At 39.8% G+C, this 25,631-nt stretch overlaps 1 protein-coding gene across 1 annotated transcript; it reads right to left on the bottom strand.

The window, feature by feature from the left end:
• Nucleotides 1-1,789: 1,789 nt before the first annotated feature.
• Nucleotides 1,790-25,144, bottom strand: snta1 (syntrophin, alpha 1). Its single transcript, XM_088424495.1, has 8 exons — nt 24,623-25,144; nt 20,451-20,636; nt 7,569-7,764; nt 7,309-7,498; nt 6,118-6,248; nt 5,602-5,798; nt 4,165-4,352; nt 1,790-3,655 (listed from the first exon to the last, which is right to left on the bottom strand). The coding sequence occupies exons 1-8, from the start codon at nt 24,909-24,911 to the stop codon at nt 3,563-3,565; spliced, it is 1,470 nt and encodes a 489-aa protein (XP_088280621.1). The 5' UTR covers nt 24,912-25,144; the 3' UTR covers nt 1,790-3,562.
• Between the last annotated feature and the right edge of the window lie 487 nt (nt 25,145-25,631).

The following is a 25,631-nucleotide window of genomic DNA, read 5'->3' as shown; positions in this document are numbered from 1 at the left end:
TGGAAAGCCCTGTAATTCAGAATTTCTTATTGTTTTTGACCCCGTTATTTCAACAAAACAAGACAAAACAAAAAACTCAATGATAGATTAATATTTAACTCGTGGAATTCTGGAACAGAATATGGACTTCAGTCGACAGATGTGGATTTAATTGTTAATAGTTTAAAAATCTTGACCTCCTCATGTGCTCGACAGCATTCCAATTTGATTGTTTCCATAGACTGGTAGAGTACGCTGCTGCATAAAATCACTCAATCAAATTGATGATATGATTAGCTTATCTTGTGCCCTTTTGTTCATTTTCAGCAACATATTGAAAACGGCAATTCTTACACGGTTAATAGATGGCGTGTTTGCTTTGTCACCTTCAACAAATCTGTGATTTTGCTAGCTTTCCCTTCACTCTGTTCCACATTCTTCTCCATCCAAACATTGTCTCCACTGCTGCTCCTTGTTCATCAAAATATATTCACCCCCGCCCGTACGACCCCCCTCCCCCCTTCAGCAGATCTGACAGGCTGATTGCCAATTTCACCAGAGTTCAGCACAAGCCAACGTGAGAGCACCCCTGCCGTTGCCACGGTAACGCCGCAACAAGAGGGCAAGCAGAAGGGGGGGGGGGGGGGGGGGTAGATGTGATCAAATGTGATTGTTTTGATATATGCGCAGCTTGCATTGTGCTCATCACGCACACGCGCACACAACGGCACCTGCTCCATGCTGATAACATGTCCTTGTTGAAGTAAAAGCATGTAAGAGGGAAAACAGTTGGCGAGCAGCGGGTCTAATTGCCTCCATCACACACCCCGCTGACTTACTACTATCATCATCATCAGCCTACACATCTGTGAGCATGTCATAAAAGTGCCCCTGTTGAATAAAGAGCGCACGCACGCTTTTATTTTTATTTGCTTACGATGATGACCACTGTTGCACGAGAGAAGCGTTTGATTTTGCGTGTCGACACGAGCGCTTTGAGGCTTTTGATTGACCGTTTAGGCCGAAGCAACGTGTTCCGGTAGTCACACGTCGCAACATTAAACACACCCGAGGTGGTAAAATATCAATGGTGAATAAGTGGGAGGTCTTTCCGTGGGAATTGAATAGTTATTTATTTTTGCAGTTTTAAGAATATATACCAGTATCGGTAAAGGGGAAAAGGATTAGTTTTTGCCATGTGAAGTGTAATTGAGATAAATGAAGGATCGGCATCCTTTTTTTTTCCCCAGGCCTTTGTTTTCTGCTTGGACAAACCTTTAACCTGTATAAATGCTGTAAAAAATAAAGTAGTTATCAGTTGTTAAAAGCTTGTTTATATTGCTTTTTCTTTTTGTACTAAAAAGGATACAGATTTACTTATGCTTATACAATTTTTTTATAGATGATCTTATGGTCAGCGTGGCACGTGGGGAGCACAAAATGTTTTCTACTTCCTAGGGGGGCTTTGCAAAATATAATTGAGAAGCATTGCTCTATAGTTCTATTGTATTCAAAAATTTCGCAAAGGATTCTAAAACTTCAAATATCAATACTATACTATCAATTCGACCCAACTTTATAGACTGTTTTGGGAGGAAAAAAGGGTAATTTTGTACAAGGCTACGTAAAAAAAAAAATCACGTTTTGTAGAAACAACCGCAAAACATTGTCCTTTGGTGACCCGTAATTTTTAACACAACCTAGCCAAGGGGGGGAACAGAGATTTTCATCCCAAGCCTCGAAACAATGCTGGTTTGAGTGAATAAAGAAAAAAAGCAAAACAAAACTAAAGAAAAACAGTAGAGCAGCGTATGTTAAAAGTTACCAAAGTTTATTACATGTTTATGTACAAACAACCCTTAAAAGGCACAACTTTGCTTATTTAAATAAGAAGATACAATTTATTTGGGAGAGTGTTGACACACGAATACAAGTCGGGTTTAGTGTTGCAAAAAGATGACATTTTAACGTAACATATTTCACGATTTGTGCGAATATGAGTTCTTAGTAATGAAGGCCATATGTATGCTTCAGTGACAATAAATGAAAACGTTATGTTAATTGAATAATGTATTAATGAAGATTAGACAGACGGAGCACCTATTCTTAACTGCTTAACAGATTTTTAAATGCAGATGACAGCATATATCAAGTCATCTATTTTCTATACCACTTACATGACAAGATAAAAAAAAAATCCGCAATTGTTTTTTTTTTTTTACTGCTCTTATTGTGATTGCAGTACCAAGACTAACCACTGATAGGCAGCATGGTGCCACGGGACATCCAGCCTGACAGAATATACACAGAACAAACAAACAAAAAAAATAGGTTGTAGAAGAAGAAATATAGGATGTTTGAGGTCCAAATCCTGGCTCAGCCCATGTCTGTGTTGACCAACAAATGTAAATGTAAATATTGAATAAATTTAACGTGTCGGCTCTGACAAGCAAATTTGGACTCCCATACAGGGGAGTAAAAAGCGTCAACAACGGCCGGCAATGGCTATGTCTGTAACATACTAAGACATTTTTGAAATGTGAGAACCTCCTACTCATAACAAGTCAAACAATGATTTGTGCTTGTACTCTTTGACATTGTGAATATTAACAGGTTCTGACCCCCCCCAAGATGATTCAAGAGGAAATATCTCTCAACACACGCCGCAGAATCTGTCAGGGTAATCATTCAGAGATCTCCAGATTACGTATTCATTTAAACATTTACAACCGCTGAACTACAACGTTTTGCAAGCAGAAATTCGTTCATAACAGTGGAGGGATGTTTTCAAATTTGGCTTCTGCCACAGCACGATGATTGCAATCATAAATACTTAAGCGGTCTAACGTTCACGATTGTCATTCAATTGATCGTTGAGAGCAAGAAATCCTGCTCAACAAACCACACAGGCCACAAAATAAACTCACAGAGGCATCACACCATCTGGCTTTTGTTAACTTTGATTGTAATGGAGGTAAAAATGTCTCAAATTCAATGCAATTCTTCATATGAGCGTAAAACACTTGAGTTGAAATCCATCTATGAGGCCGACTTTATTCATTGCCTTAAAGGTTTTAATCAACATCCATGGCTAAGCTAGATGAAGTAAAAAGTAACTTTTTTTGTCCAATTAGGTGCGCATTTAGTATAAAAACTAGGTGCTGGGGGCTCATCATAAAAAAAGGCAATGTGTTCTGCAAAGGTCACTTGAACATCCATAAGTTCACCACTTTATCGATCCTTACGTCCATTTTAGTTCACAGTTTTCCATCACTCTGCTAAAACCGTCTTCTTTTAATTAAATAGACACCTGTCCGACATTAACCACCAAAACATTCACATTAAAATCCAATAAAAGGTGAAGGGTCGCTTACCAAAACTGAATACAAACAATGTGACTTGCTGCTATATAATCAATGCGTGAATCATGAGCGTGAATTTCCTTTTTCGGGTTTCCATGAGACTGGATCGAGCCGGAAGCGAGGAGGTGGGCTTTAGTCGTCGCTTGTGGTTCGTAAGTCGGTCTGGGTTGTTGTTTTTGTCAATTGGTGAAATATTCCTAACGTTAATGTTGCGGATGTCATCATGCCAGAAGGCCGAGTCGCTTGACCTTAGCGGAGAGAAATGAGTGGATGATGAACACGATCGTCTTGGGGCAAGAATGAAGGTCCAGTTGCTGAGGACAAAAACAAACAACCAAACAAACAAAAAAATGTTAGTTTTACGTGAAAACAATTTGTAGTTGAACTAAATTGGTGAATTAACAAATTCCCTCAAATAGCAACTTCGCTTTGAGATGACATCCGTACTTTCAAGCAGTGATGCATGTAGTGACGTATGAGCGTGGTGCGACTTGAAGTCATATGCGCGCACTGACCACCAAGTTTGAATTTTGTTAAGTGTTGTTAATGTCGTAAAGCGGGAAAAATGCCGTAGAGAGGGGATGAAAAAACGTATTATTCCACTTCGTAATGTGAAAAAAAACGTAAGCCAGGGATGCTGTAACCCGGGGGTCCACTGTAGTAAGAAATTGATGTAGTATAAAAATATATAGTATTACATAATTCACTTAAAAAAAATATATCTATTTATATCAATCAATCAATCAATCAATCAATGATTGATCTTATGTGCAGTTTTTTTTTTTACTAGCCATCAGTTTGTATGTGTGTGTGTTTGACTCACAATTTCTGCCTCAGGCCCTCCAAAGTCAAGGAACATCATGCGCACGCCGTCGTCCGATGACATTCTCAGACGCTCGAAGGGATGCTGCAGCAAGATGTTTTTCCTAACGCCCATCTCTTCAGTGAATAGCGTGAAGCCCTCATCGATGTGCACACCCAGGGTGCACTCCTTTCCGTTCCAGCTGCAGGCTACCGTGGAGGAGCAAATAGCTTATCAATTAGATCCGCACGGATCATATTCCATCCTTTTTGAGTGCAGCAGATTGTTAATTAATAATGATAAAAGCGAGGTCCATTCTGGAAAAGTTGCCAGGTGGAGACGAGCGCTGACACTTACAGACTATTTACAATTTTTATCGAACCGAGCATGCATGTTTTTGAGATGTGGAAGAAAGGCAGAGTAAACGGAAATATGAGGGTGTTGCAGCACCTCATATGACCACTAGAGGACACCTTAACATCATAAAAGCAAGTTCACACGTTCTTGAGCTATAAATAAAAATCGAGACTTCAAAGTCACTTAAAACCATTGAAACACTTACTACGCTTATTTTTTTGCATTGAGTCGTGTCCTTTTTCTTTGATTGTCATCTGCACAATAATATAAACAAGTAATGACGTCACTATCTCTATGACTGATCTCTTTCACTGAATGGTTGTTTATGTCTCCCGACTGGCCATGTGGGCTGTGTCAAAAGCAAACATGATACGGAGCATTTTTGAACATTTGATGTGAAGACTAAATGTGATAATGAAGACAATCAAATATGGGGGACATTATTTGAAAAGTGCTTGAGTGGCTTTGAGAGCCTCCTTTCCATCCATTTTAGACCCTGCTACAGTAGCTCACAATGAAAACATAGTTTAATAATAACAATAATAATAATAACATACATTCTAGTTTGCTCTTACAATTTGCCTGTATTCCATATTATTTATTGTGTGTAAGTACATTTATTGACTAAATACAGACTGTGGACGATATTTGAAATAGCATCAATTTGTACGCTATTTAGCCTAGTTTGCAGCTAATACATCTTATGATGAGGTGTTTTGTGTTCACAAGAAGCTTGGTGCTTTATGGTGCTCTGTTTCGCCTTCGTCTTGTGGCCGCTGAATGTAATTATTAACCCTTTTTAGGAAGGTGTCAATTATTTGCTGAGTTTTGCCAGTTTGCCGCAGGGGTATACTGTAGTGTGGTCAGAACTGCTGCTTACATGTGATAAAAGCCTTTATTATACGTAAGGGCATTCGCTCCCCTCTCCACACACACAATGTTTGCTCGAGCTGTGCCTGCAATTGTGTTGCTAGTGAAGGTTGGTTTTATTTTATACTTGTATTAAAGTTCATATTAAAAGTAGGCTGTTTAATGACTGGTCTGACTAGAAAATAATAGAACATCTTATTTGTAAGAGTCTTTTACTGTTATATTGTGTACCTGTCGTGACCTCCTTGATGAGCTCGGCAGCATTGTGGCAGCCGTCTACCAGCAGGTGAGTCCACGCCGACAGCTCCTTGGTGGATTCCACCCGGAACACGTGGGTCTCCACACCTTGCTTTGTACCTGAACGCAGGCCAAATGAAAGCTCTGATTCCAGGAGGGGAGAGGTTTTCCCAGGACCGGAGTGGACCAGCCTATGGTAGACATGCAGATTGTAGAAAGGATGAGGACATAGAAGGCTAAAAGTAGCAAAAGGGTGGAACCGTGCAGTATTACTCATGGGTTCTGATCTCACTCATGTTTTCCAAACTTAACAGCCGCTGCGGCAGACATGGAAAAAATGAGAAAGTGAGACTATCATCACTAAACTGGACTTGGTGTGGAAATATTTTAGATGACAGGGGACACATTACAAGTTGTCCATCATGCATACTTTACAGAGAGCTTGTGCGGTGCAAATGCAATGAATTCAGTCTACACTATACAATATGTATTCATGCTTGTTTGTAATACCTGGTGGTAATGAGAGGGTGACTCTTAGTGGGGCTGCTGATGGCTTCTTTGCTTTCAGGCAAGGCAGGGTAGAGAAGCAACTCTCGGTCAGTCAGCACAGCGAGGACCGGCCTCTCCGGTCCTTGCACCACCTGCACGAATGACAATTTCCTTTAGATTGAAATAGAATTCATGCTGGTGGCTCAAACATCTTTGGAGGACTTTGACAGTTGCAAAGTTGAATTCCCTAGTTTTGAGGAAAACACATTTAAAGTTTTGGCACATTCATCTTTCAAATACCCAGAGCGAGCAGTACCTGAGGAAAAGAATATTGACCTGAAACTTTCAGGAAGCCTTTAACTGAGACTTAATTGCGACTTGAACACTTCAAAATCTGAGGAATCTTAACATCTCAAGCATAAAATTGGACAGAAAAAGGTTTATTGGTCTTGAAACCAAAACTTTTCCATTTAGCTTATAATCAATTCCTATGGTATCATCTGCCAAAGTTTGCTTGTTTTAATGTTGCTGCCTGTGTGTGGGGTTCTGGTGCACAATGATAAAGTTTTCCAAAAAGTGAATCTGATGTCTTGGTCAAGTGCTTTAGACAACATATGGTGTAGATCAGTGGTTCTCAACCTTTTTTCAATTATGTAAAAATATGAAAAATACTAAACATACCCTGTCCGAAATTCTCAAAAAGTAATAATTATAAACAAATATTTGTCCACGGAAAAATATTCAACATCAAGTGTCCTCTTTTAGGATCATAGTAGAGTAAAATGAATCATTAATTTGACAGTTAACAAGTTGGGTCAAACCATTCTAATATGGGGGAGATTTTTTTTTTTTTTTTTTACAATCATGACATTGAATAACCGACTGAACATTAAACTTTTTGTCAACTCAGATTTTCCTATAACTATTAATTATGTCAATAATTATTTTTGACAATATTTTTGCATGTTTGTTTGTTTTATGTAACATCTCAAGTACCCCCTGGAGTTCCTTCAAGTACCCTCAAGGATACTTGCTCCCCCATTTGAGACCACTGGTGTAGATAAAGTGTAGATGAAGAAGAACCTTTGAAATGTGAAGGAAGCAAACGTCTCCTTCAAGCACTTCTAAAGAAACTCTATACACAAAAAAAAAATGGCCATAAATCATAAGTTCCTTGGTAGAGGTAATAGCGGCAGTTGACCCTCCCCTTACCTGTTCTACAATCCAGCCCAAGTGTTTAACTTCCATACCAGGCTGCAAGCGCTTCATCTCCTCCTTTACTTGTGGTAAAAGGTTGGCAGCAACAGCCTGGATGGCGTTGAACCAGGACTGGGCCATGGCTGGGTCTTTGGCCCGCAGGAACACAGAGTTCCTTCTGTTTGGTGAAACCACCTCGAAGTATCTGGCAGGAAGAAAGGAATCGCGAATCAAAACTGACCAAAGAGAGGGAAGCGCTTGCGTTCACAACATACCTGTTTTCTGTGTCAGGGGGGCACTGTTTGCGAGACACCTGGCACATTTTCAGCGAGACGCTGCGGGAAATCTTTGCCTCGGCGGACAAGTGGTCGGCACACTTCTGAGGTGTCGGGGGTGGCGAGTCCCACGGGAGCGCTCCGCCGGGGGACCCTGAGCTCTTGAAGAAGGCAGACATCTCCTTGATGTACTTGACTGAAACACAAAGAGGGTCTTATAGTGTAGAATTTGTTTTCAAAAGAGGCCGTATCAAGTAAGCTTTACATTATTTACATTACATTGGAGCTCATCAACTTGGAATTTGGAGCGGTCAACTAATTTGACGTACTTTATAGACATAAAGTGACACAACAAACTTCATAGACATAAAGGAGGTACAAAATCTGGGTTGCATTTGCTTCAGGTATGCCCATGCTCCAATGTGTCCTATCGATTTGCCTAAAATTGCGTTGCCATTACAGTGGATAGCTATGGCTAAAATATAGCCTAATATGAGCCATTTTTCGATTGCCAGGCCTTCAATTCCAGCTGTCACCAATGAGATTACTCAAACGGGGAATTCACAATCTGTGAGAGCCGCTGCATTACTGACAGTGACAATAAATGGCTTCTGTGTATCCATAATTACAGGGGAAATGGAGGCTAAAGTGGTCAAAAGTGCACTTTGTGGCTATATTTCTATATATTCAGTGTGTTATTTGCTCAGATTTTCCCATGGTCTTGATGCGGCATTTGTGCAAAAGCACTTATTTTTGAAGCTTGTACTTATTCTACTGTAAATAGACCTAAATTAGAAACGTGCTATGTAGATTCTAACATTCCACCGCATGAGCTCGTCTCAGATTTAAGATACTTAATTACATTGAGACAAATCTCGAACAAGTGTTATTGAAGCTCATGAACCAGATACTGTGCTTCTGTGTGTCCCCGTTTTTTATCAACAAAAGTGTGCTTTAGTTAACAATGGTACACATGTACTTATTTTTGAATATCCGATTTTATCATTATTATTTACTGTATATTTTTTTATGAATACCTTTCTGACAGGGTTAATCAAAACTGAGCATGTTATGAGAAGACATTATTTTTGATACGGCGACACACACTTCTTCGAAAGAGTTATTTTGAACCTGAGGATAGCTTTGCTTTTTATCTATGACTCTAACACATTTGTACATACAGTATGCACAACACACACACACACACACGCACAGCAAGCTCTGGTGCTGCAAGCCAAGATCTGGGCTGGGTATGAGTTTGGCAGGAAGTAAAAATAACCCATGGACTAAATCAGAAGGCTGAAGGTAGAGATCGAGTTTCACTGAAGAAGTGTGAAGTGCTCTCGTCTTGCTGAGGATAAAGAGTCATGTAGCTCAGAGCAAAAGAACCCCAGGACGGGACAACGGCAGCGAGCAAAGGGGGGCTTCCACCGTTCCTAAAATAGATTGCATTCCTGCCGCTCAGTCGACCAGGCAGCCTCTCATGCAGCTATTTTGTTTAAAAAACATTAAGCTGTGGGGCAAAAGTCGACAATAGATTCAAAGAGTAGCTCAAATGGTTAGACTGATTAGAAGACGTTAAGAAACTCATATTCATTCACAGATCTCTTCAAAATTAAGCATGCAAGGGTAGAGAATATTGCAGGAAGTTAACTATCATGTGCAACGTCCAACTTTATGTGTTATCTTTGGCATGGAAAAGCAATAGTTAGACTTACATTGCTGCACCCGACCATCAGAGCGGACATGTCAATACCTGGACTTGGTTGAGCTTCCGGTTGAGTTTTACTGAGATTGTTTACTCACAATGTGAGCAAGAAAATGATGTGCATAGAATAAGAGCTAAAAGGAAGGAATGAAAGCAGGTACTCTATCACCCAAGAGGCATCCATGTATTTCATTCTAAAAGATTTTCACATGAACCCTTGTCTCAACTACAACTGTGAAGGTGTGCTGGCTTTGGAAGGGCAGGAGTTAAATGGCAAAAGTCTCACAGGTACCCGCTACAATTCTCAACTAGCTATCAACTTGTTTACTTAATGTCTCAGAAATGACCTTCTGTCTATTTGCCCCGGTGCCAAACGGTGGATGTTTGCTGTGCTCGGCAGCCAACATCCTCCACGTTACAGGACAAAGAGCACTCAGATTTAATGTAAGAGGTTAAACATAGTAAGGGTGGATTGAAGAGGATTTTTATTTTATTTCACAAAGTGGCAGTTAAGGAGGATTTCTTCTTCTTCGTTTACATTCCTTTATTAGGTGATGGCGCCACAGAGCCAGACATCGAGGGGAACGCTTCCATTGCTGATCTTTGTCACAAGGTTGTTTCAGTTATCCAACTACAGTAAATAGGCTCAATTGAAAAGAAGAAGCAGCAAAATCTGCTAGGGGGGAGGATTTGAGAACATGGTTACACGGAGATTCTGTATATTCTCAAATGGCTGTGACCCTAAATCTTACACGGCTCTATTGTCCCAAAAATGATGAAAGATGGCTGTGCTGCATCCACAAATAGCTACAGGAATGAAGTTAGTTGTGGATGAAAAAAAAGAGAGATGGTATACGGAGGATTATGAAGGAGTAAAGGAATGAACAACATGAGAAAGAGCGAGAGAGAGAAAGGTGAGGAAATTGAAAGTAAAAGAAGAAGAAAAGAAGAAGACGTGCTACATCCAGCAAAGCCCAGCCAGAAATGTTGCCATGAATTCCAGGGGCGGCACATTCAATACAGAGGCTAAAATTAGCTGAGATGGCACTGTTATTACTTCAGCTTATCTGGCAGCTAGTGAGACCACTTTTGTACAGCGTCTGTGCACATATGTGTGTATGAGTTGCTTTTTCCACAGAATCCCCCTCTAAGCTTTCCTTGACAAATCCTGACCAGGCATTTCCAGCCGATTCAGTTTGGACATCACTCATTTAAAATGACAAAAAAGGATTTTTTTTCTTTGTACAGCTTTTATGTCTTTCTGCTGTCAGGACAGTTTCCAAAACGCCTAAGCACCATTCCCCAAAATTTAGTAGCGATGGAAAAGTACCCACAGATGATTTGCTTTTAAATTATAAACACATCCAATCAATCCCCCCACCAAGCTGTCAGTCACAGCTGACAGCATGACAGTATAAATACTGCCTGTTACTTTGACTTGATAAATGTCATCAGTGCATGAAAGAATGTGTGATCACACTGTCTGGTTACGCCTTTGCGTCAAGGCAGCAAAACGAAAATAAAAACAAGAGCACACAAGGAGCGCATACAGCTGCCCTCCCCCCAAAAAGACTAGAATGTCAGATTACCACCTCCTAGTTGAGCACATATGTTGACAGCCGAGTTGTGTTTTTGTCAGTCTGCTAACAGAAACTAGTTTCCATTAAAGTTTTTTTTCAGTCCTGTGGGAATCAGTCCTGCACCATAAAAGCGTCTGAAAATTGAAGAAGCGCCATGTCTGCACTTATTAAAGGATATTTTTAGAATAAAATATGTAGTAAAAACATTTCAAGATTCAAAATGTTTAAATCATTTGCAAAGATAATATGATACATCAAGGAAACAACAACAGGCCTGAGAAAATTCTGCAACATTCCCAAAGTCAAATGCATCTGAGGCCAAACAATTTGGAAACAGTAATTATCACTTAAACAATATCTCTGAGACATGGCTAAACTAAAAGATTATTTTATATTTTTCAAAGAACAATCACACAGCAGTAGAATGTTGCTGCGGTTGTTCAAAAAGAATCTTTCTCTGAGCTTCTCTTTTATCTTCACCCATGAAGGGCTGTGGTTTATCTGACAAGTATTGTTTTCTCTTATCCTGAGCATACGGTCTTCTCATTTGACATGGTCATCCTCTGATTAAATTAAATAGTAACAACTGTGCCCTCTGATCTAAAACCTGCTCAACCACACACAGAAAGCCGGAAGTCAGACATACTTTGGACATGATCATTTAATGTCCTATTATTTCCTTTGGAAAACCTTGATTGGAGATTCCCCAAAATTGGAGATTTTTGGAGAACAATTGTTCTTTTCTATTTGAGGTAGGTTTAGACATCAGTATCGTAAAAAAAAAAAAAAAAATGCTGACAAAGCAGGCATTCCTCCTTCACCACTGGTAACCGTGGGAACGGCTGGAATGTCATTGGTCAGTCAGCGACCTCAGAAGCATGCGGTTGGCTCTGTAAAGCATGCCAAGCAAACAATGATCCAATGTTATAGCACCAACAAGACGAAAAAATCCAACCTATATCTCCGGCCAAAAGAACATAGTAAATCACAAGCGTTTGCCATTGTTCTTCAGTGTACTTGGGTCGACTGAGGTAAAACAAGCTCTGAGTGGCTACAATCAGTTTTGAAAAAGTGGAGTTTGTACGACAAACGGCAAATATTTCAAAGATGCAGCACGTGCAAACCACCTGTACATGATGATCACACTGCGAGACTCGCATAGTGATTCTTCAGCCCAACCCCTTCCCAAAGTGTGACTTCTGCAGTTAGCTTATCGTAGTGTACAAAGAATGAATCACATTTTAAACTTGTTTATGCTGAATCTGGTTGAACACATTCACTGCCAGTCTGCCAACCATTTTAGAGAACTTTTACATTTTCATTACCCATACAATAGTGAGCAATATTAGACTCTTTCCTTAGTAGGGCAGGGTGAGGATATGATAAGAGAATTAGCTTCGAGCTGTTAGCTTATTTACCCAAGCAGACGCAGCGGATATATGCATGAACTAACTCTGGTCAAATAGTCCAAATTTTCCTTCTAACTTTGGTTTACTACTTGAAGTAAACAAACCATCTAAACATAAAACAAAGAGAATTACATGTTGTGAAGTTAAAACAACTGCATAGCTGTCTTGAAGTCCTCGAGCTAGCTTTATGCTAACGCCATACCGCAGCTCAGCACCAGTATAATAAATCAAAAGCTTCTCTTTTGCAGCGATTTCTCCCAGTATTCCCTAGCTTTCTCCCATTCGGGCACGTCTTTGTTTAGATTCCAAAATCAGGGCGTTCTCAGGGTAGTATGGCTGTAAGCTCAGTTTTTTTGTTTTTTGACAATGTTTTTTTTTTTTTTTGGCTGACTTCCTCCCCCCCAACTCATACAGTTGACCAACACGACCTCAGCGACCGATGCATTGAGCATTCCTGTCATAACACTATGGATGGGCTAAGGAACAGCATCTTTGTGGCTGTGTTATAATTGTTTAAGACATCGATATGTAAAGACAAATGGTGCAGCAAAACATACTGAATTTTATTGCAACACAGCCCGCACAGAGTGAGAAAACGCACACAATTAATACATAACGTACTGCCCATGTGTTTCACTGCTTAAGGTGTGCTTCATTCAAGAATCGTCAGTCATCTGTTGAGGACGACTCTTCTCCTGAATGATTTAAATAAGTTCATTATTCCCGCAGCCCATCTCATTAAGATTATGGCTAACTGCCAGCCTCGCGATGGTACGTCAGTGAGACGGAGAACACTGAATCAGACAAGTAAACTCATTCACATTCTGTCAAAGCACAGATGTGATTACTTTGCATAGAGTGTCAGGAGAGTTCATTATCCTAATTCCGCAAAGTGAAAGTGAAGCAAACTTGCACAGGACCTGGCCTGAGGACAAGAGGCGAGAGTAACGGAGGTCGTGCAGCAGACTTTTCAAACATTCTGTCTGGAGAGTCAAACTGAATCCACACACACACACACACACACACACACACACACACACACAAACACAATATGTACTCATTCATCATGCAGCGAGATGGTTCAGCCGAGTCCACAGTGACAAAGGCCTAGCCGCTAATTTATCGGGGGCCCTGGAACAGCCAGCGGGGTTCCAAAGGGGTCCCGCTTAGCAAACGTCACGCTACAGAGGAAGACGGCCCTCCGGGCAAGAGTTGCGATTTGATCAAGCTTTGTTATTTTGTGAGATAATCCATCCCCTTGCTGTGCGTAAGCGCAATTTGCTCACGGGCCAGCACATCCAATGGAAAAAAGAACCAAGCTTTGTGTCCAGAGGGTCAGAGCTTTCGCAGCAGGGATAATACCGCATGTAGACTTGGAATAGGACCAGAGTTGGGCTCCGGCATGAGATGACTGGGGTGCAGGATAACTGCTCTGTGATTGTGACCACTGGCAAGTTTTTAATGAGATGACAGCACAGTGGAACCTCTTCTCTCATCTCGACTGAGATAGCGGTTGACCTGCAATTTGTTCATGTTTTGGATGAAATTTTCCATGGGAATCTTGCTAACCCGTGAAACTTTTGGAAATAGGGCTGGGCAATAAATAAAATGAACACAATTAATTTGGCACTTTAAAAGTCAAAGACATACATGCAGTGAAAATGATCTGAATGGGGAAATCGATGCTTTGCAAAAGTGATGGAAGGCTGAATGAGTGGTTTAAAAGACATGTTTACAATAGTTACTAACTACTTATGTCATTAAAACTTCAAAGAAAGAAAGAAAAATGAAGGAAAGAAAGAAGTACCTTGGAGAGAAAGCCTACAATTAAAAGATACATAAAATTGAATTAATTAATTGTGGTATTTAAGCATGTTATGCAGTTATCTATGAAAAGGAAGTTTATATTAAACCTTATTTAAATTTAGCATATAGTATCATCTAAATATGATATTCCACAGTATATTTTAACAAGTCAAACCTTTAAATAAATGTTTTTGGGTTCATTATTTCAATTCAAAGTTACTTAAAATGACAATTGTCCAGAAAATATGAACATTTAGATTTTATTTTGAGTCTATAGCGCCCACTCTTGCAAACGTTTTATTTTAAACATATAGATAATAAGTCCGCTTACATGGAGGCGTACAGAAATAGAATATTTACTGATTAGGCTGAAATATAGAGGATGTGGACAATGAATTTAAGCTGGTTAACTTTTTAAATGATTAGTTGTTAAGTCGTTGCACATCTACTTTTGTCAAAGTATCATAAGGATCCATTTTGTTGCCAGGGTGAACATGGGTAGAACAATGGGGGATGAACAGATTTTTGGTATTTCATACCTTGTCAATCATAGATGTGCTGTTGTTGTTATACGAGTTACTTCAGCTTTACAGTTGTTTCAGAGTAAAGTCAGCCATTGCAAAAGTGGCTCTAGTTCTTCACCCAGTTAGAACTAAGCATGCCAACTTTGCCATCTAGTCACAACGCACTTTGTCCTGAAATTACCTTTAGTGGTTTGAGCGGTCTCACAGTTCTAACATTAATTGGACATCTTTTCCAAATCTCAGTTGAAATGTGGTAGTTTTAAACAGAGACCCGACAGCCTGCCGCTGACCTTTTTAATTAAGGAAATTCTAGGCAAAATTAATGAGAAGATGATCTAAGCGATAGAACTGATGAAGGGATGCAACTTGGGGGATTCAATTTGGCTTTTTCAGAAAAGGTGTGCTTTCAGATATCATTTGTCTGATCCAGGAGCAGAACGGCTTAATTAGATGCCAAACAGTGTCACATCACTGAATCAGCTACACGCACCTTTTACAGACAGTAGTGATGTCACAATGTCTAACAACCATGACAATCTATCCTTATAAATAACTTTTGAACGTCCTAATAGAAGTGGGGGCAGTAATTCTGCTGATCATAATAAAGCTCCCACCCACACAACTGCTGTGCTTATGTGCGTTTTCATTCTTCTGACGTGCCTGGAGACACCCACCTGAAGAGTCCGCACGCATGTACTGTAGGAGCTGTAAAATGAAAGAAAATCTCACTTTCCGTCTGGCTAATTGTCAGCAGAGCCCAAGAACGACAACGAAAGTGGATCAGCGGGACATCAGAGTGAGGCAGGTCATGCTTGCATGAAGAAACAAATTTAGTTATTATACTACTGGACTACATCTTTGTTTATTGTTCTACTTGAAAGTTGTAAATATTCTACAGCACAAGTTCACTTTGATTTATGTAAATAAAAAAAGAAAAACTAAGTGAATTATTTCGCTGGGCAAGAACGACTGTCTCACAGGAAAGGTAAATACAGTACGTTATACAGTAAATTACTGTATTTTCAGTTGTTCAAGCATGGCTACGTTGCAAGCAGTCGAAAGATCGGCTGCAGGTGTGCAAGTGTGTGTTTGGCAAAGAGACAGTGAGAGATTAGATTTGGAGTTAATGCCTGTTGAGAGTGCTGACAAAGCGTCACAGGCACAGATGAATGTCCTCAAAATCTAATCGCACCCCAGGCATTGGCCAAACACATCACTGCTTGCGCACATGGAATTTTCACACTCTTGTAAAGTGGTATTTATGTTCTAAATGATCACAGTTGGTGTGATTTTGTTTGCATCCATCTGCTCCGTGATATGACACTGTCAGCATAGTAAAATCAAGCAGAACGTGGCACGAGGCCAAGGACGTAGGATGTAACAAAGCCGCCGTTTGTGTTCTCATTCAGTTGTCCCTTGAAACTGACCAACCCATTGAGTTGTTTTCTCTCACAGAAGGCCTATGCCACTGATTGAATATGCTCATATAGCCACTCAAAGCGTGGGGGTAAAAAAAAAAGGACAAACAACTGCCAATGTACACAAAATGTACACACAATGTACATGCAAAGCTGTTCCACTTGTTACAGGAGTGCCTGAATAGCCACAAATTTTTACTACATTTTCTTCATCAATTTGCAGCAGGGAAGAGTTCACGTTTTGTCTATACTTCATTTACTTTTACTTTATAAACACTCTCTGCCACTTGGTGTTGATGGAAAATGACCTCACGTACTCAGGGCTCATGTATCAAGTCGTCACATCTCAGCATGAGAATGTCACATGACACAACCAAACCCTGAATAATTCTAGAAAAAAAGGGAACTTGTTATTGCTGAATAAATGAGTTACTAAATAAGCATAGTATCCATTTTAAAAAGTTAAAAGTGGTTCACACGTGCATTATTTCAAATTAATCCAGTTTCCATTAAACCCAGCAAAGGGACGATTATTTTCTGCTCATAAGATTTTCCTGTAGTGTGGGGTTGTGCCGAGAATGATTATTATTCTTTGTATGCAAAACTGTTTTAAATTTTAAACCAGTTCGACATAAATGATTATTGATAAACACCGAGGCAGGGGAGCAATGATTGTAAAATGGAATAAAAGGATAAAAACAAATAACAATTCACAAAATGTACGGTATGGGTACCACTAATGGTACACAGGCTTGTTTTAGTGGTATGGGAAAGAATTACTGCAGTTCAGTTGTACTTCACTTAAGTTCAATACATTTGTGTTTAGTATTTAAGCATTGTTTGTTTATAAGTACAATTTTGCAATTTAATTTTAATGTGCAATTCATTTTAACTCAATCATTTAGTACCGTAGATTAAAATATTCCAATATTACGGGACAAGGTACATTTTTAAATTCTAAACATTGTAAAAACGGATTGGTATTAAATTATTGCTGTACTTTTTGATGAACACGTCAGTGTTGTGTGCTATTGTATTTTTGTTCAGAGAATAATGATGGCACTTTGAGAGGTACTTTTAATTTTGAAGGTTAGTCTAAAAAGTTTGAAAAGCACATTTAGGTTTTCCAAGTAGTCTACCATGAATGCGTTTGGAATAGTGTTGCAAAATCCATGAAATCAAGGTGAGAGCATGCAAACTTGCAGGCAGGCCATGAATCATTTTGCAAAACATTGTGTTTAAATTGTATGACTTTTGGGACGGTTCCACAAAACATTTCTTTCCTTTTCCTTGGCCTTAAAACAATTTTTCCAAATGCATGCAACAATAGATGATGTCATTCAGGCAATCATCCAAGAATACACATTGACCAGCAGCCATAAGTGCTATTGCGCCGACTGGACTGCCTGATGCAGCTGACATAACATCTAAAAACACGTTCCCTGCCTGCCAGTAAAAGTTACTACAACAATGGAAAAGACTGCCACAGCGGTGCTTCTATAACTAAGTCTGCTTAATCCCCGTGTGTGTTAGTGTGTGTGCAGTGAGTCAGATACCAGTGATGAAAAGGACATTGGAGAGAGAACCAGCTGTGTCCAGAAATGTCCTGGCTGAGGGAAGCAGCAAAGCAAACTCTGCACAAGTAACTTGGGGCTGAGCTTAGGGTTGTGTACACTAAATAAAAATGTCTTATATGACTCAGTTATAGCACCTAAATGAATGCATGCTGGTGCAGCTGTGTTTGAAAATACAAACCGCAAGACAACGGAAACTAATTTGATAGGAAGGCAAACCGTGGTGTGGAAAGTGAAACCAACAGGCAGGTCATGTTCATGCACAGATGTTCCATTTCACAGTTTTGATTGGAATGAAATCATGAAATACTCAAAGGGATCATTTTTAACCGAGATTTAAAAGCCTTTATACTCGGGGCTGTTGTCATTTCCATTGGCAACATATTTCATTTGCATGCAGCATAACCGCTGAATGCCGATTCACAATGCTTGCTTGAAAACCTGGGCACCACCAATAGATCTGAGTTTGTAGACTTTAGAGACTCACCGGGTTTATATACGATATGCATTTTCTTAAAAGGGAGTATATGTAAATTTGTGCATGTGCCCGTGGGGGCTTTAGGGGTATTACGGTAAATGCAGCAATACACACTCCTCCTCCGGCTGTCCGTAGCTATAACAGCCATGTTTTCATCCAAAGTTAGGGCTTTAAATTTGGGTTTTGAGTGATAACATTGCAAATTTGGGTTTCAACAAGGTTAGGAGTACAAAGTAGGGTGTCAAAGGCACTGTTACGTGTCTTAAATCAGGCATTTCAAGGTAGGGTTCCAAGTCAAGTCAAGATAATATTCAATCAAATTATCAACCAAAATCATTATTATAGTCATTGTTATAAATAAAGTATAAATAAAATGATGTTTAACACACACACACACGTGCACACGCACACAATGTGGTGAACATAACTGGGAGGAAATGAAGGCAGCTGGAGATTTATGGTTTCATCTTGTGTTTTATATTTATCTGACCCTCTCAGGTGTTTACGGTTCCTCTCACACAGGCACACACACACGTATGCACATACACACACAAACACCCGCACTGATTATTCCATCACATCTTGATGCAAAGTCGGACAGGAAGCGAGGTCAACATGGAGGTGAAGAGGCCACCCGAACAGCATGGAATAGCCGCAAGTTTCTTTCAAGGAGTTTGATTGACAACATATATCATTTCCTATTCATGGTGAGAGGTTTGGAGAGAACGGAGGAAGGAAAAGTTTTACATTTGGAGTCAGTATGTACAGTATGTACTTTGTAAAGAACAGTTTGTGTTTTTTTTCTACAATGTATAGTATATACAACTCTGTATATTAAATGAAATTGTACTGGCTGGGAGGTGGAAAGGGACACGACATGCATTGAGATATTTCATTTGTCTCAAATTTGAATGACATCTAAGATATTACGCTTTGTTTTATTTTAGCATTCTTAATGGTCATACAAGATCTTCAGTCCTTTTTCAGTAGAAAATCAGTAGCAACTATTGGCCGCCTTTTTTCATGGTGAATCCTTGAATTTAATAACAAATTTTGAGAGTTGCGGTCTCTCTGGCCTCCTTGCTGCTGTACCGACGGGGGAGTCCAGCTGAAAGGATCCCTGACTTGACGGATCACAGAGCTGCACCGCTTGAGCTGTCTGCTATCAACACTTTTCTGCTTGACTGTGAACAAGTAAGGCCGATGCGCTGAGCTCCACTTTCTGCGGCCCTGCTCCTCTGGCTGAAATCAAGAAAACTTTCCAGCAGGGTCGCTAATCAGCTCACATACATGGGTGAACGTGTACCATCTACCCATCGTCGGAAAATACATTCTTAGATAAGTGGTTGTCTCCAAGTGCCAACTTGCAAAAATACTTCAACAAATTATGAGTGTAGTAATGTTCATTTAAAAAGAGGGATTATAAAAAAGAGGTATATATATTTTTTTGTTTATAAAATTTCAAATATTGTGAGCCATTGTAACAATAATTAATTTTTCATTCATTCGTATTCACTAGGACTCAAATATTTGCACATGAAAGTAAATTAACATTTATTAAATATAATTCTAGAAGGGGATTTCAAATCAAATGCTTTGGTACAAGGTTTTATGCACCCCTACTACTCTAAACTAAGATATTTAGATGAATATTGCTTTTATGAAGTTTGAAGTAGGCAACAAATCCACATGTTTAAACCTTTTCGAGGGCTGGCCATTTTGCTTCATACTACAATTTACTGTTGACAAAGAATAACATCATCGTTGTTCAGGGCTCAGGTAATGAAACAACACAGCTCAGCTTGTGAACATTACATGACCAAACCCAGAAAACAAGTGAGCATTAATTTTAGTTTTTTCGAAGAAAAATAAATCATCTACAAAAGGACATAAAAGTTACACAAGTTCAAGCAAATGACAACATTTGGAAAACGATGGAGCATTCATGAATATTTGAGTCCCTTTTTTTGCCCTGTTTGATCTCGTACTTAAAATTCTACAGTGTGTCACTTTCCAATTTCATTTCAAATCTCGCTACATAGGATCTGGCAGCGCAAATAATGAAAAAGAACAAAACCTGCTGATCCTCACTGTAAACATTCCACGGCATTGCGGGTGTTATGTTGGATTGCAGCACAGTACTTTATACACGCGTCTTCATTGGTATTCCGTTTAGTTCTTTGGTCTGCTTTCACTGAAGCTCATTATTTGAATGCATAAGATCAAAGTATGATTTAACAGAAATAATCATGAATGAAACCAAGCAGCATTATGGAAAAAAAGCTATTCAATCATTGTATGGACAAGGTCAAAAGAAGAAGTTGGGAATTGTTGTAATCCTTCTGAAGTGTTTGTGTAAATCCAGAGTATGTGTAAACGTCTTACCTTCAAGGATGACTTCCTTGCCGGTCTTCTTCAGGGCTTGCACGGCCTCGTCGTGCGTGGCCTCCCGTAAGTCGCATCCGTTGACAGACAATATGGCATCGCCCACATAAAGAGCCTCCGTTTGGTCGGCGGCCAAGCCCTTAAAAATCTTGGAGATGAGTATGGGCATCTTGTTCTCCTTCCCACCTGCATGACATAGTGTACATTATTCTTATTAGCCTGATGTCAAGAGTTGTGGGAAGAGTTGGCTGTATGAAAGTATCAAAAGCGCCAAAGGAAACTACTGCACATTTACTGTTAAAGTTAAAAATGGAAATTTAACAAAAATAAATAAATCGGTGAGGGGCACCCAAATATTTAATGAAAATATGGTCTCACCTACCAACAGGGGCATAGCTAGAAAGTTTTTGTATCTATAGCCGCAAAAGAATAGGCTCATGTTTAAATTAAAAACAAAAAAAGAAACTGTACTGTCTAAACTATATTCTATGATATTCGGTTCATTTTAAATCCGTCTCGAGCAAGTTTGCTCAATGCGGTACAAGTGAGACAATGGCCTCTCTCCTGTGCATGTCAAGCACATTCCCAATCATGTTTCGGACAATGGTTTCCCCATTTTTTGACCTTTGTGGCATCAGACAAGATGTTAGAAGAAATGAGGCAATGCTCAGAGGAGCAGAGTCAGTCAATACTTGGTAGCTTTTAAGGGGGGGATGCAAGACCAATTTCACAAAAAAAAAACATTCTTCAGTACTAATAGTACTGTATTGTGGTTATAAATCAAGTGTGGACTGCTTTGCAAGATACTGGTAGATGTTTACAAAAGAAAACATAGCATCTTTAATACAGTTGTCCTTTGTATTCTACTTTTAAATCTATGAAGGCATGCTGCAGTAAGTTCACAATTATTATTTTGTCCCATAACCATCAGTCTAACACTTAATCCGCAAATATCCCTTCATCATCCCACCCTTTCATAAGAAGACCTAAGAAATGTCACACGCTCCGGCACCATCAAGCTGACAAAGTGTCGATCGGACATGTGGGATAACGTGGGTGTATTGACGCAAATGGTGGTGAAACAGGTAAAACAGTAAAATTTTGAGTAATGGAAACAAAACTAGAAATGCACATAGATGACCAAATTCTGTACACACACTTCAGTAAACATAAATTGCATGCTCATTTTAAGTTTCAATATTGAAGCAAATTCTTTTTGTTTGATTCCAGAAGAAAACTCTCTTCCGCCAAAAACCCTTGTTTATTAGAAACCAAGGAAATGACTTTTTCAAAAAACGCTTAACCCAAACCCGCAGTGACAAGACTTTGCTCTGACCAGACACTGTCTGGAGACCCGGAACTTTGCTCTCTGCTTAAATTAGACTGAGCCGAGTGAAGGTTGACTGCATCCATGCTTTGTAAAAGCCAGGGTGGGCTCCCTAAAATTAACACGGGTGGTCCACTCCCTGATACATTGCTTTCATCTTTGACCAATGACAACTGCTGGCTGCTTCTCTCAGCTGTTCACATGCTGTGATGGGAACACAGCACCAATTCGCCACTTATCTTTCTTGCTTTTGCTTTCTGTTGTCTCCCAACCTTCTTCATCTTTGCCTTCCAAGCAAGCCGCACCGCAGCAACAACATCAAGCCAGCGGGATGCCAGCAATCATTTTGTTTTAATAACAAGCTGTATGGATCCACAAGCCCCCCGTGTAGACAGAGATGGACATGAAAGTTCTGCCATTAGAGGCTCCATTGCTGTCAGGGTGATGGAAAGGTGTGAAGCTAAAATGAACATGTAAGCATCAGTTATAATGAGGCGCTACGATGTCCAACCACTTGTCATCATGTCCATGCCGCTGACTAAAAAAAGACACAAGCACCTTTTGCACTGTCTAGAAATGCTGACATTTTTGTGCCTTTTTCCCCCCACATTGCATGGACAAAGTCAACCTGGCGATTCTGCACTCTGAGCTAGTACATACTACTGTATGGGAAATGACAGAAGCACCTGAAATAAGACAACCATGTCTCAATGTCATAATATAAATGGGGATCCTGGGAAGGCATGAAACAGCCCCTGTGTCATAACTCTCAGACAATTAGTTATTACACCCGCATGTAAAGTTTCTAACTTTAAAATGCACATGTAATTTTCTCGTTTTGCCATGTCACTGTCTGATGATACAGACTTGGGAATATTCCACCTTTGCGAGGTTCTGTCATCTGTCATCACTGATTTTGCAGGATCTCTACGTAGAAGAGGCCGAGCTCCTTCAGCTCCCCAGTACTTGCTTAAAATTTGTATTTGTTTCCAAAAAATTGTCAGAAAACCTCCACGGGATGTTATAATGTGGAAATTTGGAAATAATCCAAATTGAAAACATCATGCAGACAATAGAAATGTATGTACAGTATATTAACTGAAATTTTACGTAAATGACATGATATGAAAACATTTGAGCATAAATACAAACTGCAAGAAGATAAACAGCAGTCCATGCCTACATTTCACTCAACGGGAGTGTATCTGATGCTCGCTCAGCTAAAATTTTGGTACCTCAAAGTATGTATTTAGAAAAGCCCAGCCGCAGAAATATCTCTATCCATTTACAAAATTGTAACTTCCAAGCAAACTGTCCATGCTACTGAGATCCCAGATGAGGTCATGTAAAGGATTGCAAAAGGCTTTCAAACGGCCACCACGCTGTTGTGAGTACACAGCACTGTTACGTAATGTATGATATGTTAGTTATGAAGCGGTTGCTGTCTTGTCCTTTTGGGAGCAGCCAGTCCCATATTACTTTACTAACTTAGCACTGTGCCAGTTTTAAAGTAATACTATTAGTCATCATTATTCAATGTACTGTAGATATTTGATATGGTTAGTTTGTTGAGATAGATGCATAGATTTATCCACACAAATTAAGCAAAAAAAAGGGCAAAAAAAAGAGGGGGCAAAAAATACAACCAACACGTCAGACAACATAAACCCTTCTGTTATGTTTGTTCGCAAGGAAGAGCAATAATGGCCCTGGGTCACTTTGACCCGTGGCATATTTACCCGAATACTCTGAATAGTGTATAATCCAAATCCAGTATTTTATTTTAACATATGACCTATGATCATTTCTCAAAAACAGCAATAATGTCTCAAACATGGCTCGGAAGTGTGTTATTTATCCAAAAGTGAAAAAAATAGACAGTGCTTTGATTGGAAACCCACTAACAAAGTTACAAAGGCAATGCAGTAACTAATTTACACCCATCCAAAAGTTGCAGAATTTTCTTTTTCTGTGTGTAAACATGCTAACTAACAAATACAGTACTGCGATCGCCCACCCAACCCAAACACATACACACAGTAATTTACTTTAACTTTCAAATCTTCACTAAATAAAAGGAGGGTTTAGATAGATAGATAGATAGATAGATAGATAGATAGATAGATAGATAGATAGATAGATAGATAGATAGATAGATAGATAGATAGATAGATAGATAATGTGACATGATTGCAAACTAACATGCTAGGCAAAACAAATAGATGGTGAGCAGCAAAAATTACTGAACAAAGTTTGTTTTTAAAATAAAACATGTATTACTATTAAAGATTATTTTTATTATTATTAGCCAATTAGCCTATACCAAAAAGAAGAAAAAAACTCAAAGACTACATCCATTCATTTCCCTGAAGGCCTGAACCGCTTATCTCACAATTAACTAAAACATCCCAAGTAATGCCCTCATGCTTTGGTTGTTGTTGTTTTTTTTTTTAAGTGTCTCCGAATATTTCAAAAAAATCAACACAATGTTTGCTCTGGTGAGTTTTGACTCGAGAGGCTACGCTGCATTAAAAAAAAAATCTACGAAACGCTCATGTTTTCCTGGTTCCAGCTAGCTTAACTGCGCGTATCGGAGGTTCCCCGCCGAGGTAAATAAAAGACTGTAAATAAAGCATGGCCACTGTCAACATGTGGGGCACACAACACGTTCGGTAAACATCGCTAAACGTAATAAGCAGGTTTTTCTTTCTCGAAATACTAGCATTTCGGAAGATATGAAGTTTTCCACGCTCGGTGACAAAAGTTGAAGTGGAACTCAACTCGCGGCGTTTTGAATGGCGTCGCCGCTCCACATTTGAGTCCAGTATGAAAAAGTTGATCTCACCTTTAATACTAATCCCGAGTCCTCCGACATCTTGCTTGGTGACTCGAACCGTTCTCTTAACGTTGGTGATGGTCTCCGGGACCGGACACGAGCTGAGATTGGGGGGGTCTCCGTTGATCGCTCCCGCGGAATTCGGATTGGGCTTGGTCGTGTCGTCGCCGCTCTCTCCGGGGTTGACCGTTAGCGTGTTCTCGGTAAGCGTGGCCAGCACCCGGGTCCAGCGGTCCACGGTCACTCGGAGCTCCAGCAGTCCGGTCTTCTGCGCCTTCATCGCCGCCGCCATGTTCATCGCATTCCTGGAATAACTCTAGACGGGGCTGGCGGTCCTGTGGAAAGATATGGAGGGCTCGGGTAGGGGGCACACACTCACACTCACACACGCGCACCAATGCATGCTCACGCAACTCCCTCATGCACAGTTGCACAACCTCACAGTATGTTGTCCTCCAAAGAGGCTTATCCGCAAGTAGCAAGAATTAAAGTTAATTGAGAGTGACACCGTTGCACACTGACTGTAACACAGCCCAGTTCAAATTAAGTGCTTCTTGTTCTCACACTGTGTAAATGCAAAACTGCAATTCTCTCGGAAGTGCTACAAAGAGCTGCCGCAGCCCAAATGCAAACGAGGAAACTCATTTTAATCAGTACGAAAGGAACACTTGCAGCCTGCTGTTATTTTTTTTTCCATTGTGTCATTTGATCAGTTTCCCTAACTTTATTGGGCCGAGTCACACGTTTTAAACAAGGGGGTGGAGAATGTAACTCAAACTACCTTACAAAAGTGACAGGAACCCCTGCCCAAAAAGTTTTAAAGTGCATTGTTAAAAGGCACATTTACCATAAGTGACGACAAAGTACTGCATTTGTCTGAAATGAAGTTCCTTTTCACTTTAACAGTTACTTGGCACCAAAATGCCAGTTGGACTTCGTGGCACAAATACAGTGAATGTGTGACTTTTTCGAGTACAACGGGACAATTTTCAAAACAAATTGGTGAATGGGCAAATTT

Source organism: Hippichthys cyanospilos, chromosome 9, assembly GCF_059441005.1.
Source record: "Hippichthys cyanospilos isolate Australia breed blue-spotted pipefish chromosome 9, RoL_Hcya_1.0, whole genome shotgun sequence".
NCBI classification, from domain to species: domain Eukaryota; kingdom Metazoa; phylum Chordata; class Actinopteri; order Syngnathiformes; family Syngnathidae; genus Hippichthys; species Hippichthys cyanospilos.
The sequence above is the reverse complement of the archived record's forward strand: the minus strand, read 5'-3'. Positions and strand labels throughout refer to the sequence as shown.

Bases quoted from the DNA above. Each gene is read 5' to 3' on its own strand.
- snta1 (XM_088424495.1), bottom strand. From the start codon at position 24,911: ATGAACATGGCGGCGGCGATGAAGGCGCAGAAGACCGGACTGCTGGAG. The intron at 20,637-24,622 runs GTGAGATCAACT...TATGTCATGCAG, and splicing joins ACTCGGGATTAGTATTAAAG to GTGGGAAGGAGAACAAGATG. The intron at 6,249-7,308 runs GTAAGGGGAGGG...TCATTCGTGCAG, and splicing joins TGGGCTGGATTGTAGAACAG to GTGGTGCAAGGACCGGAGAG.